The sequence below is a fragment of the Callorhinus ursinus genome, unplaced genomic scaffold (genome assembly GCF_003265705.2).
Source record: "Callorhinus ursinus isolate GAN/ISIS: 27379988/994484 unplaced genomic scaffold, GSC_fseal_2.0 scaffold37, whole genome shotgun sequence".
Classification (NCBI taxonomy): domain Eukaryota; kingdom Metazoa; phylum Chordata; class Mammalia; order Carnivora; family Otariidae; genus Callorhinus; species Callorhinus ursinus.
The window spans coordinates 1102021-1120825 of NW_027397099.1; the positions used below are offsets into that span (position 1 = coordinate 1102021).

At 45.8% G+C, this 18805-nt stretch overlaps 1 protein-coding gene across 1 annotated transcript in view; it reads right to left on the reverse strand.

The window, feature by feature from the left end:
- Window positions 1-18805, reverse strand: part of HYDIN (HYDIN axonemal central pair apparatus protein) — a 374533-nt gene that overhangs the window by 11520 nt on the left and 344208 nt on the right. The window contains exons 79-86 of the mRNA XM_073880040.1: window positions 17106-17275; window positions 14835-15033; window positions 12920-13078; window positions 10905-11182; window positions 9419-9638; window positions 7575-7787; window positions 6284-6447; window positions 5287-5437 (exon numbers count right to left, since the gene is read on the reverse strand). Coding sequence (XP_073736141.1) covers window positions 5287-5437; window positions 6284-6447; window positions 7575-7787; window positions 9419-9638; window positions 10905-11182; window positions 12920-13078; window positions 14835-15033; window positions 17106-17275 — 1554 coding nt within the window. The remainder of the gene's footprint in view (window positions 1-5286; window positions 5438-6283; window positions 6448-7574; window positions 7788-9418; window positions 9639-10904; window positions 11183-12919; window positions 13079-14834; window positions 15034-17105; window positions 17276-18805) is intronic.

Below are 18805 nucleotides of genomic sequence, written 5' to 3' on the forward strand. Positions count from 1 at the left end.
GAGAGAGAGAGACAGTGAGAGAGGGAACACAAGGGGGAGTGGGAGAGGGAGAAGCAGGCTTCCCACCCAGCAGGGAGGCGGATGCGGGGCTCGATCCCAGGACCCTGGGATCATGACCGGAGCCGAAGGCAGTCGCTTAACCAACTGAGTCACCCAGGCGACCCGATTTCTTTTAGTTCTGAACATGTTTATAATAGATGGTTTGAGGTCTTTGCTAAATCTGGCCCATCCTGGAGTCCATTTTCATTGACTACATTTTTCTTGACTATGGGTCACATTTCCCTGCTTTGTCACAAATCTAGTAATTTCTGCTGGTGCACTGGACATTGCTGATGATCATTGTAGAGATTCTGGATTCTGTTATCTTCCTTGTAAGAGTGTTGATTTTATTCTAGGAGGTGGTTCAATCATTGACTTATTGATTTATCACCTTAAAGTTGTGTAGGTTTGGTTTTATGCTTTGTTAGAGCAGATCTGTGGAAAGCTCAAGGTGTTTCTCAAGACCTTCCAACTTGGTGGGATTCAATCTCCAAATTTTGTCCTTCCTGCAGATCTTGTAGTTGCTTAGTTTTAGACTTTTTAAGGGCCTAAAAGGACTTATCCTAAGGGCATGGTCCTTTCTTCTGGCCTTTCTGGTATTTCACTGGATTCTTAGGATGTTGGTGAGATGTTAATGCAGTCTTTTCATCTGGCCGAGCCAGACCCCCAATGTTCCCCAGCACTGATTAATGTATCTTTGTTTATCAACCTCTTTTGGAAGCTGTTCTCTGACAAATCTCATGTAGCCTCATTTTGTGCATGTGCAGGACAACTCTCAGCCAAAGACTTTGAGGGGAACTCCCACACAGACTTCTGTCTCCCTTCCCTCCCAACACCCTGCCACTCCATACATTGCTCCCTCCACTCCTCTCCCACCCTGTCGAGACTAGCTATTTCAACTGCACCAAACTCTGATTTCTGCATTGTCAGTTCAATGGGGCAGCTGTGCTTTGCTTAGACTCCAGCTCACTGCACTGCAGTCAGGAAACTGTCCCTTGGCAGAGAGCCAGGACAATTATGGAGATTCATCTCATTAGCTTTTCTTCTCTTCAATGGATTGCAGTATTGTGCCCCTGTTGCCAATGCCTGAGAAGACGTGCCTCAGAAACTTTGCCCAGTTTTATGATCATTTATGGTGGGAAGAGTAGTTACTCCATTATAATCAGAAGAAGTACTTTTGATTTTTAAAAAACTTTTGTGTTGTTAATTTTAATACATATTATTGTAAAGAGACTCTGTGATCTGTGTTCACCATCATTTTTACTTAACACTTTAAAACATATATTTACTTATATTTTTCTGTTCATATCTATAGTTTATGACTATCTTTATTCTTTCCCTACCCTTCTGGTGAATGAAAGAACATCTTTTATTTCCCCATGTGCTTCCCACTGAATGAGAAAAAATTTTCATTGCCTTATTTTATTCCTCCCCTTGCTATTTCCTATATTGAGGTCATATGAAATATTCATTTCAGATTGCTTTTCAACAATTATTTGAAATACCTATCAATTGAAGTTTGATTCTTTGTTCATTGTATCCTTATGTTTTCCTCTTGAATTCACTTACTTGTTTTTAAAGTTTTGCTAATTAAAAAACTTTTACTTTTATAGTACTTCTTTCAAACATGGATTATATATATGGGTAGGTTACTTTGAGTCCTTGCATGTTTAAAAATGTCTTTATTTTGCCCTCGTAATAGTTTTGTTTGGAAAAAGTTCTAGATTGAACATCACTCTAAGTTATATGAATAGCTTACTCCACTGCCCCCCCTTTTTTCTGGAGAGAAAGAGAGTGAGCATGCATGTATGCACATGTGATAGGGGTGGGGTGGCACAGAGGGAGAGGAAGAGAGAAAATCTTAAGCAGGCTCACAGGCTCCATGCCCAATGTGGACCCCATCATGGGGGCTCAAGCTCATGACCCAGAGATCATGATTTGAGCCAAAATTAAGAGTCAAACACTTAACCTACTGAGCCAACCAGGTGCCCCTCCACTGTTTCTTGTATCCAGTGTTACCATGAGAAATCTGATGTTATTGTGATTATTTCCTTTTACTTTCTCTAGAATCATTTAGGAATTTCTTTTTTATGCCAGTTTTCTACAATTTTGTTCTCATGTATTTAGATGTGAGGTTTTTTTTTTTTTCCATTCACCCTATTTGGCAAGTTGTTGGGTCCCTTCAATTACAAGACTCAGTCTTTTTCAAATAGCCCTGGAAAATTTTCTTCAACTATTTTGAAGAGTATTTTCTTCCTTCTATTATCTTGTTTTTCTGTTTTAGGACCTCTTTTTTTTTAAATTAAATTTTAGTTAACATACAGTGCAATATTGGTTTCTGGAGGAGAATTCAGTGGTTCATTTACATATAACACCCAGTGCTCATCACAACAAGTGCCCTCTTAAATCCTATCACCCATCTAGCCCATCCCCCACCTCCCTCCCTCCATTGATCCTTAGTTTTTCCCTATCATTAAGAGTCTCCTATGGTTTATTTCCCTCTCTCCTTTTTTTCTTTTCCCCCTTCCCATATATTCATCTGTTTTTTTTTCTTAAATTCCACATATGAGTGAAATCATATGGTATTTGTATTTCTCTGACTGACTTATTTCACTTAGCATAATACTCTCTAGCTTTATTCACATCATCGCAAATGACAAGATTTCATTTTTTGGATGGCTGAATAATATTCCATTGTATATATACCACATCTTCTTTATCCATTCATCAGTCAATGGACATTTGCGCTTTCTCTATAGTTTGACTACTGTTGATGATGCTGCTATAAATATCGGGGTGGATGTACCCCTTTGGATCTGTATTTTTGTATCCTTTGGGGAAATACCTAGTAGTGTAATTGCTGGATCATAGGGTAGTTCTATTGTTAACTTTTTGAGGAACCTCCATACTGTTCTCCAGAGGGGCTGCACCAGTTTGCATTCCCACCAATACTGCAAGAGGGTTCTCCCTTCTCCACATCCTCGCCAACACCTGTTGTTTCCTGTGTTGTTAATTTTAGCTATTCTGACAGGTGTGAGGTGGTATCTCATCATGGTTTTGATTTGTATTTCCCTGATGATAAGTGATGTTGAGCATCTTTTCATGTGTCTGTAAGCCATTTGGATGTCTTCTTCGGAAAAGAAGTCTTTTCTTCTTGTCTTCTGCCTATTTCTTAACTGGATTATTTGTTTTTTGGGTATTGAATTTCTTATTAGGTGGATATTAGAACTCTTTGGTTTATATTTTACGTCTCATATTTCCTTCCATTCTTTTTTTGAAACAGCTTTATTGAGATGCGATTCACATACCATATAATTCATCCATTTAAAGTGTATAGTCACAAAGTGATGCAAATATCACCACGGTCAATTTTAGATCATTTTCATCACCCTGAAAAGAAACTCTGTGTCCATTACCCATCATTCCCCATTTCCTCCTAACTCATCCTCTCTTGCCCTAGGCATCACTAATTTATTTTCTCTTTCTATAGATCTGCCTATTCTGGACATTTCATATAAATGAAATCATATAATATGTGGCCATTTGTGACTGGCTCTGTTCAGCTAGCATAATGTTTTTGAGGTTCACTCTTGTGTTGCATGTATTAGCACTTCCTTTCCATTTCTTTTTGTTGCCAAATAATATTCCACTGTACTTATCCATTTGGATTGATGGACATTTGTTTTATAACCATTTTTTGGCCTTATGAATAATGCTGCTATGAACATTTATGGACAGGTTCTTGTGTGGACGTATGTTTTCATTTATCCTGGGTATGCACCTAGGAGTGAAATTGCTGAGTCACATGGTAACTCTATGTTTAACCATTTAAGGAATGCCAGCCTGTTTTTGGTAGCAGCTGCACCATTTACACTCCCATCAGCAATGCATGACGGATCCAATCTCTCCATACCCTCTCTAGCACTTATTACTTCCTTCCATTCTTGCCATTTCTTTGTGCTCATGTGCTTAAATCTGTGCTATTACTCAGCTCCTTCTTCTAACTTACTAGTAATCTCTTCCTCATTACACTATTCAGCCTTTCTCTATGGTTTTCTATTACAAACATTGCATTTTTTATTTTCTGGGTCTCTAATTGCTTATCTTCCATAATAGCCTGTTCTTCTATTATGGGTAGGATTATCCTCCTTTATTCCTTTGAGGATATTAATAATATTCACTAAAAATATTCTGTTTGCTTTAATACATCTTTTATCTTAGGGGTTCCTCTTTGTTGAGCTGGTATTTCTATTTATAGTGGCCTTTTTTCCCCTTCAGATGTTTCATGAGACCTTGATTTTAAGGTTCTCTGTTAGCCTGTGAATGTGATCTGAGTGGAGCAGGTCACCTCAGTGGTTATAGGAAAGGATGACATCTACTGCGTGGGTTTTGCTACTATCTCTTCTGGAGGGAGGAGATGCGTTCCTAGGTTTTTTCTTTTATCACTTTAAAATCTTTCCCTAGCTTATTCCATCTTTCATCAGAGCTTCTAATACTATCTATAAATAAGTAATTTCTACATTATCTATAAATGAGTAATTTCCATATATTATCTTCAGCCCTAACCCCACCCTTGAGCTACTGATCCATATGTGCTCCTTTTCTTCAAAGTGCATATCTCATTTTGTAATTATACATTCATAGTACTATTATTTGGTTAATAGCCTTCTGCTTTCACTGGACTGGGCATTCCACGAAGACAGAGACCATGCCTATTTGTGATCATTGCCGTGCTGCCAGCACTTAGTATAGTATGTGGCCGATATGCTCATAGGTACTTGTTGGACTAATGAACGAATTAGGAGAAATAGTTCATGCATGAAAGGCCCCATGGTATCTTGGAGCAGGTGCCTCTGAGTTGAATCCTGGCTCTGACATTACTAGTTGTGTGTACTGAGTGTTCAGTATGGTGCTAGCCACACGCAGCACTTAGAAAAAGGGATCTTTTCTTATTATTGTGGTCTGGTGTTTGCTGGCCTAGTGTTATTCACTACTTAAGGATTTTCATGATTCTGCTGCTTTGAATGTTTGGTGTCGGTCTACATGACAGATGGGTGGCCCTGCAATCTGGCTCCACCTTAAAGAGGCTGGGAATCCTGAGAGCCTTTGCCAGGTCACTAAATGGTTAGCCCAACAGGGTAAGGATAGGCTGGCGGTGGAAGGACATCTTCACTCCCTAACCCCAGGATCATCACCTCAGCGGCAAACCTCCAGGGTTCCAGGGAAATGCTTTTAACATATAGATACCTTTGCACTGTATAGTCCCTCCTTGTGGGAAAAGAAGTTCAGCTTATAGTCTTTCTTGGAGCCAGACAGTACATCAATGTAGTCAAGGCCTTTTAAGGTGACGCTTAGGTCTGGCTTCTCTGGTTTTATCATTTCCACAATGACCCGGAATCTGGGGGGACATAGCAGCACATGAAGAGAGGATAGAGAAAATGTGACTGTCTGCCCAGAGGAAAGAAGGAAAGGTGCTATTTCTACTCCTGACTTTATGACAAGCACGTGGGTCCAGGGCTCTGGTCTTTACTTTGTCTCTAACAATACCAATAACTATGATTTATTGACACCTATTATGTGCCACGTGCTGAGTCAGGGCTCCACATGTGTTCCTAGTAAAACATGGAGTTACACATGATTATCACCTCCGTCTTACTAATGGGGAAATAGAGGCCAAGAGGAAACATGCTCAGATAACATGACTAGTTATTGGTAGAACCAGGATTCAAACTTGGGTCTGGGCCTTCATCCATTATGCTACCTGGCAGCCTTCAGTAAGTAAACCTCTTCTCCCAGCCTTTGGCTCCTTCTCTGTAAAAGAAGGGGACAAGGCTGCTAGTCTTCAAGCTTCTCTAGCCCTTGTATTCTACTCTACTCCCACTGCAACTAAAGATCCAAGGGACATCCTTCTTTGGCTAGTGGCTGAGGTGATATGGTGGAGCACTCAGTAATAACCACCACGATTCTCATTTTGACAATAATAACAGCTAACATTTACTGAGCACTTATTTTGTGCCAGGCCCTGGTCTAGGAGACTTAGGTACTCCGCTATTCACAGATAGCACTGGGGGTCTGGAAGCTTAGAGGTCAGGCAGTGCCTGTTCACATCAGGGAAATTTGTCTCTGATTCTTTCAGTCCCTCAATGTCCTCTAGAGGTGCTGACCAGGTGAAAGGCCAGGCTAGACAGTGGATGTCCTCCCTCCTCCATCTCCTCCACCCTGACTCCTTGCCCCACTCCCTCACCTCTGGGGCTTGTTAAGCCAGTTGGTGATTGGCAGGAGTTCAACGTAGGGCGTCTTACATGGTACTTCACGGAAGATGTTGGCCACGGCTTTGGGGAGCTCAGAAACCCCATTCAGCATATACAGCCAGCCAGTCCCATCGGGGAGGGGGAAGAAGAGGGTGCCCTAAGGAGAAGAAGCGTGGTCAGAATGGCACAGAAGGTCCCTTATTAGCTTCCTCTCAGGCATGGTAGTAACACAGGGTTAACGTAGGCCCTGACATAAGCATAACTCTTAGAAAGCATCGTGGCAGTATGTTTTAAGAGTCATAAAAGTCGGGCGCCTGGGTGGCTCAGTTGGTTAAGCGACTGCCTTTGGCTCAGGTCATGATCCTGGAGTCCCAGGATCGAGTCCCACATCGGGCTCCCTGCTCAGCAGGGAGTCTCTTCTCCCTCTGACCCTCCCCCCTCTCATGTGCTCTCTCTCTCTCTCATTCTTGCTCTCTCAAATAAATAAATAAAATTTTTTTAAAAAAAAGAGTCATAAAAGTGTTCATATGTATTTGAACCAGGAACCCCACCCCAAGGAACTTGAGAGCCTATGCTCTACCGATTGAGCTAGCCGGAGGCTTTACCCGAGGGAACTTAAAAATCCCTTCAGAGGAAAAAGCTGCATACACACACATATATTAAAACCATTTATAATATTGATGAAAATTTGGTAATAACTTTCATATTCAACAACTGGGGAATGTTAAATAAATTATGGAACTCTCATTCAAAGAAATATTAGACAATCATTAAATATGATGATCACAAAGACTATCTAGTGAAACAGAAAAATGTTCATGATATAATGGAAAGTGAAAATAAACAGAAGGCAAAATTGGGTATGTGATGATGGCAGCTATGGCTGTATCTGAATGAAGGTTGGTAGTGAAGAGAGAAGAAAATAGTTCTTTTTTAGGGTTGAAGACTACGGCTTCTTTCCTTTTTTATTTTTATTACAGCCACGATGATGTTATTTGTGCAATTAAGCTAAATATTAATTGCTTGATGCTTAGTCCAGGACTCTTTCAGAACTGTGCCCCTCATTCCAAGAGAATCGCCTATACATGAAAACATGTGGGCACCAAGGGAGGCTTTGGACTCGATAATCTGCATGATTCCCTATTGTTCCAACACGATTCGTGGGGTCCCCTCGTTTGAACATTCTCTGAGCCCCCAAACTCTGTCTCCTCACCTCTTTTGCACCACTCTTCCCCCTCCAACCACACAGGGAAACCAAAGTGGGTGGGGGAAGCCTCAGTCTACCTGATGTTTGCGGTTCTCCAAGTTCATGGTGCGGGGTCTGTAGGTGATCTCATAGGGCTTGTTTTGCTGATGGGGCTCCAGGGTAATGAACTCTGGCCCCTCCCAGTGCTCGCCCTCAAAGATGGGGTGCAGGTTCCAGGTCTGGTTGGTGCGGTTTGAAAGCAAGATGGTCTGCGTGTGCTTGGAGCGCACCTGGCAGGTGAAGTTTACCACCTGGAAGAAAGCAGGCACCTCAGGCAGGTGATGGAATTTACACATGAGGAGTTCGAGGGAAGGTTCAGGATGGAGATACATATTTGGGAGTTGAGGGTATGGCTTTTTTTTTTTTTTTTTAAGGCCAAGAAACTGGATGAGATTGTCAGGAAGTTAATTGTTTTTAGAAAAAGAAGAAATTTAAGAACTAATTCCTGACTGGCACACACCAATGTTAAGAAAAATCAGAAGAAATCAGAGGGAGCATCTAATAAGGTAGGAGGAAACCTAGGAAAGGGTGGTATCCTAGGAAGCATGTGAGGAAAGTGTTGGAAGGATCCTCCTTTAAGGGACTTGTTCAAGGTCTCAAATGCTATCAACAGGTCAACAGTTGAGAACTGACCACCGAATGTAGCAATGGGGACAGTGTGGCAGTGGTGGTAAGGACAGTCAAATAGACTAACAGACAAGAACAGAATTCAGCAATAGAGCTGCACCTATATGGTTAAATGGTTTCTGACCAAGGTGCATAGGTATTTCAGTGGAGAAATGATAATCTTTTTAACAAATGTTGCTGGAACAATTGGATATCAGTATACAAAAAAATACAATGAAATGAATTTTGATCCATATCTTGCACCACATACACAAGTTAACTTTAAACAGATTGAAGATCTAAATGGAAAATTTGTGTCCTGAATATATGAAGAACTCTCAAAACTCAGTAAGAAGAAAACAAACAACCCAGCTAAAGATAGAAAATTTGAACAGATACTCCAACAAAGATGATATATGGGTGGCAAATAAATACCTGAAAAGATGCTCAACATCGTTAGTCATTAGGGAGCTACAAATTAAAAAACACAAGGAGACACCACTACATATCTATTAGGATGACTAAAATTAAAACAACTGACTGTATCAAGTGTTGGCAAGATGTGACATAAGCGGAAATGTCAGACATTGCTAGTAGAAATGTAAAATGACACAACCACTTTGGAAGACAGTTTAGTAGGTTTTTAAAAAAGTAAATATATGCCTGCTCTATGACCCAGCCATTCCACTCCTAGATATTTACCCAAGAAAATGAAAGCATCTGTTCTTGCCAAGACTTGTACATACATGTTCAGAGCATACCGCATGAGTCCATTTACATAACACTCTTGAAATAATGGGATAGTAGAGATGAAGATTGGGTGTCATTTTCGCCATAAGCGTTTTTACCATAAGTGGAACACAGTCCATTCTCAGGTTTCTATGGACATGGCTAGCAGAGGATTAACTCAAGGCCCCCTCCCCCCTTTATTAACGAGAGAGAAGGAGACAAAGGTGTTTCCCCTTTACTTACAGAGTGTGTAACAGAATTTGATCTAGCCAGAGATATCAGTTAAATCTTCCTTGAGAATGTGATGCTTGAGTTGAGGGCTGAAGAATGAATAGGATGAAGAGGGAAAATGAATATTGCTGCAGTGGGAACAGATTATGCAAAAGCCCTGTGGCAGGGGTTGGGAAGCAGGTCTGAATGTTTGACGTTGGCACCGAGGACTGTTTGAACAGAGTCACTTGTTTCTAGAAGCCCTGGCTGAATTCACTTGTGGAGCTTGCTGGGCCCACTCTGGCCACTGGCCCATCTGTGGGCAGCATCTACTGACCTCTTTTACTGCAGGTGGTCCCACGCAGACTCCAGATAGGGTTAGGCTCAAGGGATTGCCTCCCTGGATGAAGCAGAGCAAGTTTTTATAGAGACTCTCCTTGCCCACTTCAGTGGGACGGTAGGTCACTTTGAACGAAACCTCCATGCCCACAGTGATATAGCCTTCTTCTGGGCTGATGGAGAAATGAGGCTCAAATTTTTTGACATCCCATTTAAACCTTTTCCAAGATAAAAGGAGACAAGAAAGACAGTTTACTAGTATCCTGGGGGTGTCCTCAATGCTGCTGAGATCAAGAGACTTCGCCTGGGCTTTTAGTTGGGAGGTTTACCTGCTAATGAGCACTCCCTGGGACCTGGGAGGAAGACCACCACTGAGTGCAGCAGAGGCAGTGGGCACAAGAGCCAGGTCTCTCCTGGGTAAGATGGCTCAGCTGCCTCTCAGACCAGAGCAGGGTGGGAAGGGGCTGCATCTTATCTTATGGTCCACCAGTGGCTCACGGGGGAACATGTGCATGAATGCACTAACACATGTGTATCCAAGATCACACGGCTAGGAAGTGATTGGGCTAGGACTGGAATCCTCCCGAGACCGTGGTTATCAGCAACCCCTCCCCACCCGCCCCATCCAGGAGGGCAGAGGCGATGCAGGTGAGCATTGCACCTGCTCTTGGTGGCACTGGGACCTGAGGGCCCTGTGTAGTCATCCCTCTGTGGGCCAATGGGAGACAGAGGTTGGGCAGTGCAGACCTGTGCTTCCAGCACTCGGGGGCCCGCCACATCACACTCTCAGGGCACTGTTCTCACTGAGGTCTTGGCGAGGGTGCCCCGTGCAGGTATTCGGTGGCCGCCTGCATGGCTATGGGGGCCTGCCTGAGTAGTGACGGGGGTGGGCACCTGCTAGCTAGAGGGAAGAGCCTGGAGAGGAGGCTCTTGGTTCTTGGGTTCCAATCCTGTCTTGGGTTCCAATCCTGTCTTTTCCCCCCACTTCTTGGCTATGTGACCTCAGGTCAATCACCTGACCTCCTTGAGCCTCATATTCATCTGTGAAATGGGGACAACAGAGGACCTTACAGGGGCCTGGGATAATTAAGTGGGAGCTTATCTGTAAGAATGCTCAGCACTGTACCTGCACAGTGTGAGTCCTTGCTAAATGCATGATTTTGGTAAAGTAATCTCAGTTGTCTCATCTGTAAAATGGATCAGCCATGGAACTGTGTGGGATTAGCCAAGAGGAGCCATGTAAAGGGCATAGAACAGGCACCAGGCAAATGTTCTCGAGGACATTAATTTTCGTCATCCTGGCAGCAACAGTCACCCGAGCGGGACCACTGCTGTCACATCTGAGCGATGGGAGGGGATGTGAGAGGGAGGGGAAAGAAATACTAAGTGGCCTGACTTGTGAAACAGATGTTGTGTCCAGATCCAGGGCAAAGCCAGTGTCACAGGGCTGTGCTAGCCTCGGGGTGGGCACACCGCTCTCCTACCTTGCACCCATGTCACCAGTGTTCAACATAAGGATGCGACGCGTGGCTTGTGTCTGATACACGACTGGTCCGAAGGGGAGATGCTCCTGGTCCAGGGAGATCTCCAGGGCCTGGCAGCAGCCGCTGAGGAGGAAGAGGGGACGCAGGAGCCCCATACATTCCATGAACACCTCCTCGGAGAAGGGAGGGATGCGCTTCTTTGGGGCAAAGATGACTTCCAGCTTACAGACCTCTTTGGGCTTCAGAGTGATGTTGTGGAATGGTATCAGGGTGATGACCTGGACAAAACCACAAGGAGACTCAGCCGCTGAGGGCAGGGGGATCGGAGGCATCCATTCCTGGGTCTTGCTCTTAGGGCTACAACAAGCCCAGGGGTCAGATCCCATTCTGCTCTCTCCTACTGGCCAGGTCATCTTTGGCAAGTTACTTAAACTTTCTGTGACTTACTCTATGGTGAAGATTCAGATCATCTGTATAAATGTGTGGCATGAAATAGGCATTTCATAAATGTTAATTCTCTCTTCAACTCCTTGCAGCAAATGATCCCTACTCCCTGGTGGAGGAAATAGTACGATAAGAGGAAAGAGGAAACAGTGCTCTGGTGTCTTTCCAAGGAGGGCTCCCTGGCCTCTCTGTACCATGTTCCCTAATGTGCTGTTTCAGATGCAGATTCCCAGGTCCTTCCTCAGGCCTACTGAATTTTGGGAGAGCCTGGAACTCACATCTTCAAAAGTGCCCTGACCCACGTGTTCTAGAGTCTGAGAACTGCTGTTTAACTTCGTATACTCTCCCTTTCCTGCTTTGTCCTGGCAGAAATCCATCAAAATCAGCTCGAAGGAAGCTGAGGCTCCTTCCGCGCTTGTGTTCCCTGGGGTGCAGAGCGGGGGATTGTGGCGGCAGGGGTGAGATGAGCTGAAAACTGCACCAGGACCGCCTGGGACCACTGGGCCAGTACAAGTGGCTTGGCCCAACGGTCACGGGCCCTGGCCGAGTGGCACTGAGGATGTCGCCTTGGATGAATGAGGAAACGAAAGCAACAAGTTGGCCCTGTCTCTGGATGGCAGCATGGGCCCTGGGATGAGATACCCACAGGCTCTCTTGCTCTGGCTAGCTCCCTCAGCCCATTTTCCTGTCTCTGGCAAACCCCAGATGGTTCTCAGTGCTCCTGCTGCACCACCTCACACCTGGATGTCCACAAGCACAGACCCTTCGGAGACCATGTACCTTTGCCTGCGAGCACACCGCTCCCCACCCTGTCTGCCTGCAAGACACCTCTTCACCCTAACCTCACTACAGGCCTCCCTCCACTGTGAGGCCTCCCAACAGCCCCCAGCTGTCCTCTGAGCTGCCCCTTCCCAATTCACAGCCTGCCTCTGCAGTTTCTAGGCTGTCTGGGTGTTATTTCTGTGTCAGTGACCCCTGAAGACTGGAAACTCCACCAGACCAGTCTATGTCATATTCACCTTGCTGTGGACTGAATTGTGTTCCCCAAATTCACATGTGAGTGGTGTCCAGCCTTTAGGGGGTAATTAGGTTTAGATGAGGTCATGAGGGTGAGATCCTTGTGACGGGACTAGAGCCCTTGTAAGAAGAGACGCCAGAGAGCTTGATCTCACTGTCTCTCTGCTGGGTGGGCATACGGCAGGAAGGCGGTCATTGTGAGATTATGGGGAAAATGGTTTTCTTTACGACTTACCATATTTTTCAAACTTTCTGCAGGATACATTCATGAGAATCCAGATCTACTGAATCGCATCCCTTTCTCTTTCACTCTGCTGCCCTTTCAAAGTATGCGGCCCCTCTAAGCTTTGGTGTCCTTCTGTGTAAAATGAGAATAATGAAAGCACTAGCCCTACACTGCTTTTGTGAAGACACTCAGAGGTAGCACACAGGAAGCTCTTAGAATGGTCTGCACGCTATAGGTGCACAAGAAGTGTGAGCAGTCAGTGTTGCTAACATGGTCAGCTGTACCATCGGGACGCATGAAGAGCCCCCTGGGAGCCCTGAGCACCAACCTTTGGTTCCTGGAGTTCTGGAATTGAGAACAGGACTGACTGGCTGAATGTGAGCTGGGTGTGGCTGGTGTTCATGATGGAAACCGTTTTTTTCACAACCTGTCCGGGCAGGACAGCTCCTAACTTCACAGTCCTGTTGGCTGGATCCAGGACTGAAATCTGCAGAACAGGAAAGAGAGCAGGGAGGGAGGGTTTCATCAGTTACTGAGAAAAATAACCACCATGATACATCCACTCTGGCGAGGCAAGGGTGGTACCTCTCTCTCAGTGTCCTGCCTTCTTCATATAGGATGGGTATTCACTCACCCAGTAAACACTCATGGGCATAAACTACCCCCTAGGCAGCTCATTACACAACTACATAATTACAACATGGTCAAGGGTCGTGAAGGAAAAGCTCAGGGTACCTTGAGAGCACATTACAGAGGCTGACCTGGCGGGCAGTTCTGGGGAGGCCTCCCTGAGAAGGCATGTCTACACTGCACTGGGAGCTAAAGGAAGGGTAGAATCTAGTCAGGTTGAGTCGGGGTGGGTGTGAGGTTGGAGGCACTCCGGGGGCAGGGGACACTCTGTGGCGAGGCCCCGAGGTGGAGGAGTGGCTCAGCCAAGGCCTGGGGCGGGGAATGGGGGGCATCCTGAGAAGACAGGCTTGGAGGTAGTCAGGGTTCATGCCGGGAGAAGTGGGAAGCTGGGGCAGCACGGACTGGCCCCGTCAAACGCGGGTTTTGGGAGCGCTCTGGCCTGCCTCTCTGTGGAGACGGGCTGGAAGGGGGCGGGAGAAGAAGCCTGGAGGAGTGGCCGGTGCCGAGCGTTCAGACTAGAAAGGCGGCAGCAGAGGTGCGACAGCGGACACGCTTCCACGTCCTCGTCACGCACTGGTCCCGGGGTCGGCCGGGATGGACTGAGCTCAGGCTGGGCCTGGCCCGCAGGACTGTGCGGCATCCATGGGTCACTGTCATTTGATCAGTCCCTAAGCTGCACACCCCCTGCTCCTCAGCTTTCTTGATATCCAGCCCGCATGCTTCCATTCTGTCTCAGAAGCTGAGAGTCCCTGGCAGTAGCCTGTGCTCCCGGAGGCCCCCTCTGGACTTCCCCCAAAGGACCTAGCACACAGTGAGTGCAGAGTGAGCGAGCGACAGAATGAACAGTGAGATTGCAAGAGATCCCCCCTCGGGCTTGGGTGCAGACCCGCCAGGTGCTATGTTCTGGTGTTCCTCTAGCTCGATGGGAAGGCTGCCAGGGAGACCTCCCTCCCACACCTTCTCTCTCTCAGTGGCTGAAAGGCCCCATGCATTCCTGAGCATCTGGGAAAGGCTTCTGTCTTCCAAAACCTCCTATTAAAATGCAAATATGCCAAACAAATAGACACCTTAAATGTTTACCAGACACTGGGTATAAAGGGATTAGCAGCAGGACTTTCATCAGGAGCACCTACTTAGAAGAGATGCCCTCAATCAAACATAATCCTGGGATCTGGGCCTGGCAGAGAATACTAATCAATGTGGCATTAAGGAAAGATGTTCCACAAGTGAAACTTACGTCTGCATACATAACCAAAACAAACTGTTGTCCCAAACAAATCTAGCCTATTAAACCTGAAAACAGGACAAGCCCTGATGTAAGAGGGGAAGGACGTGCTCAGGATTACGTATCCGACAGTCTCCAGCTTCTCCAAGAAAAAGAGTGTTTCTCCGGTGCTTGTGATTCCTTGTGGCCTATGGTACACTAAAGTCTGGTGCTGAGTAAGAGTCAGATTTGACAGTTCATCCTTCGGTAGGACTGGCTGGCCTCTGACAGAGTAGCTGGGGGGCCGGACAGGTGGAGAGGGGAGGAAGAGTGGGCTCGGGGGGCACAGGTGACTGGGAGGGCAAAAAGGAGGGTGCCAAGCCTGAGGCTCTCACCAACCATCTCTTACCTTCATTTCAGTGCCTTTCCCTTTGATTTCAATTATTTGTTGTGAGAGCCCATTGATTTCAAAGGGGATGAGTTCTCGGTATTGGATACTTTCTCGAGGATAAAAGGTGATTGGAATCTCCAGTGTCTTTCCCGGCTTTATCACATCGACACGGAAGTTCACCTCGAGGTACGTGGTATTGGTGTACAGACAGTCTAAGCTAGAGAAAATCAGGAGGAAGGCGTGGAAGTTAGAGGGCCTGCATATTTCCATTTTGTGTACAAAGGAAGAGGGTCTGCAGCACTAGCCTGTGCTCCTGGAGGTCAGAGCACATGTTTAAGTCACCCAGAAAGACCAATTCTGTCCCCTTGTCTCTCTGAGCTGGGTTCTGATGGATTTCCTGCCCTGCTGCCCTGCAGTCACAGGATGTAAGGGTTGGAAGCGACCTCAGCAGTGGTCCAGCCCAAAGCCCCCCTCGCATAATCCAGTTACTTACCCCAAATCACACCCTGAGATCCTGGCAGAACTGGGCCTCAAACTCAAAAGTGCCGTGGCCCTTTGCTCGATGCAAAGGAAGGAAATACTTCCTGGGGTGCCTGGGTGGCTAAGTAGGTCAAGTGTCTGCCTCTTGATTTCAGCTCAGGTCATGATCTCAGGGTCGTGAGATGGAGCCCTGCACTGGGCTCTGTGCTGGGCGTGGAGCCTGCTTAACATTCTCTATCCCTTTCCCTCTGCCCCTCTCCTCCCACCCCCACCCTGCGAAAATGCTCTCTCTTTCTAAGAAAAAAAAGAAGGAGGAGGAAATGCTTTCTAAGTAACTGGGTGGCAAAGCACAGCGGAGAGGAGTATGTGTTCTGAGTCAGAGAGACAGGAGTTTGGATCCGGGCTCTAATCACTAACCAGCCATGAGAACGGAGAAAAGTTCCTTGGCCCCTTTGGGCCTCTGTTGCCTTATCTGTAAAGCTGGGTTAGTGACAGCTACTTGATAAGCTTGTTGTGAGCATGAAATGGAATAGAGCGCCTGAGTCAGTCACCAAGCCGGGCAAAGAGGAGACATTCCGCGAAGGTGAGCTGTTCTCGTTCATCACTAATTGCCTGAGTACAGCGCATCTTCGAAGACAATGTCCACTCTATTCCACCTGGGGGTAGGAAGGCACGAGACCTCTCCACTACAACACTTCCTTGTCTGTCTTCCAGGCATTTAAAGAAGGAGTCCAGCTAGGCCAATAAACAGAACTTAACGCCTTCACGTAGGACTCCGATTGAATTAAATCATGTAGGAAAGAGTACAGGTAGATAAGATTTTTAATTAGCATTTCAAATCACATGACACTCTTGTAACAAATGCTTCAGGTTGATAACCATCATCATCCTAGCAGCAGCAGCAGCAGCAGCAGCAGATAACCATAACTGAGTGTTTCCTATGTTCCAGGCACTGTTCTCAGGACTTTCTCTGGGGGACCTAATTTAACCCTCCTAATAGCCCCGTAGGGGAGATGCTATTATTATCCACCATCTCAGGCGAGGAGAGTTGAGAACATGTGCCCAAGATCGCACAGCTAGGGAAGAGGTGGGCTTTGAACTTAGGCCTGTGCTATCCAATACAGTAGCCACTAGACCCAGTGGCTATTCAAATTCAAATTCAAATGAAGTGAAATTTAACAAATTAAAAATTTGGTCCCTCAGTTGCACCAGGCACAATTTACGTGCTCTGCAGCCTCATGTAGTTATAGGCTGCCATACTGGACAGCACAGATACATAACAGTTCCACTGTCCAGGAACGTTCTCTTGCATAGTACTAACCTAGAGGGATTTGAGGAAACACAGGTCTCTGGGCTAGTCTCTGGAAATCCTGTTTCAGTAGGTCTGGAATAAGGCCCAGAAACCCGTACTGGAACATTCTACACAGGGATGGTGCAGAGAAGCTGGATTTTAATCATAAGATTTAAGCTCGGCATAGATCTGTTATTTACTACAAAGTAATGGCCTGACAAATTCACTTTTTAACTCTTCAAACCTTGGTTTCCACATCTATTATGTTGGGAAAGTAAATGGAAGCCAATGAACCTCTCATCAGGTCATCTGGTATTGCCCTCCTCATTTTAAGATTTTTCAGCAGAGTAGCTCATGGCTACCCAAGTATTAGTGGTGGGGAAAGGAGACTCGGGATTCATGCCCAGCTGTATTTGATTCTTTCCCATAATCTTCCTTTTTCTGTTTTGGCAGGACTTCACCTGTAGGACCCACAAGGAGCTACAGACTCCTCTGGAAGCTCTGGGAAGTCTGCGTACCTCATAGACGTTTCTTCCTTGTTGGTGACAACCAGGATTTGTTTGTATGGGGGCATTCCAGCTTGGTAGATGAAGCAGGTCCCAAAGTTGTAGCTGGTGAAGGAGAAATGAACAGCTGGGCTCACAGCGCAGCCTGAGATGCTGCACAGAAATGTAGGGCCGTGGCTGATCTGTGGGGAGGGAATGGCAGGCAGAGAGTGATTACAAGTGTGAACAAAGGGCTCCTCAAGTCCTCAGGCGAAGGAGGAAAGCAGTTGGTGCTTTTCCAAAAAAAAAATAAATAAAAAATACAGGTGCCAGGACTCCATGGGCAGAGATTCTGATTCACAGGTTAGAAGTTTGTTTACTTGGGGCGCTTGGGTGGTTTAGTCGTTAAGCGTCTGCCTTCGGCTCAGGTCATGATCCCAGGGTCCTGGGATCGAGCCCCCATCGGGTTCCCTGCTCCGTGGGAAGCCTGCTTCTCCCTCTCCCTCTCCCCCTGCTTGTGTTCCCGCTCTCGCTGTGTCTCTGTCTGTCAAATAAACAAAATCTTTAAAAAAAGAAGTTTGTTTACTTGAGGAAAGCACAGTGGGATACTCTGCAATCAGACCCTGCATTGGGTCCTGCAGCCGTGATTCAGCTGGAAGGCAGAGGTGTGGCAGACTGCTAGTTACTGTCCCCCATCTGCTTCCCAAGGGTTCCCTATCAGCAGGACTCTGCTTAGTTGCCCAGGTGCCGGGGTGGAAATACTAGAGTTCCTGTCCTTCCTGGACACTAAGGGAGGTCATCAGAGCTAGTTCTGGTCATCAGGGTATAAACAGAAGAGGACAAGAAGGTGTCCTATTTTGAATACAGAGGCGGTCTCTCTGGGAAAGTTTGTTTGGTTGTTGGTTTTTGTTTATTTTGCCTTTAGGCTCGGAATTCCCTCTTATTTCCACGTTGAATGCAGACCCAGGGCTGCAGGGCGGATGGTCCCCTTGTGACCAGGAAAGGACAAGAAGGAGGTCAAAGGCCCCTATGCCAAGGGTGAAAGAGTGGAGAAATATAAAGAGTATGGGTCATACCTGGACTCTCAACAAGATGACATATGCGCCTGTTGGGACATCACCTTAATTTGCTCTTCAGAAACTTTATAATATGAAGTTTCCTAAGTTGAAAATTTATTTAAAACAAATATCCCCTATTTATCCTAAACATCATTAGAATAAGCATTGGTACATCATTGGTACAAGTTTTCGTAAGTGACTTCATAAACTGAAAAACAGTTTCTTACTTAAGGCTTTTAAAGTCTTTGTATTTTGTGACTGATTCCCTGTAAAGGATTAAGATTGACCACCTTCAACTCTTCTGCTAATTAGAGCAGGAAGGTACTACGATGTGTGTGATGTTTCTTTTTTCCGTAAGACATGAAAGTTCTGAAAAAAGCCAGTTCTCCCAAGGGATGGGCTCCTTCTGAGGTGGCGTGCCTGGCTCTTCCCAAGGGAAAACGACTGCAACATTGCCCTTGAGTTCCAGGCTAGGAGTTTTACGTTTTTTTTTTTCTAATTGAAAAAAAAAATTTTTATTTTAGACTGTGCTATGACTTCATGTCCATCTAAATTATGGACTGTCCAGCACCTGACTGTGGGTTCCAACCGTTGTACCCCCCAGTTCCCTGTCAGTCACCTTCTCCTTGAGTATACGAATAAAGACCATGTCTCTTCACTCTGTCAACTGTCGCT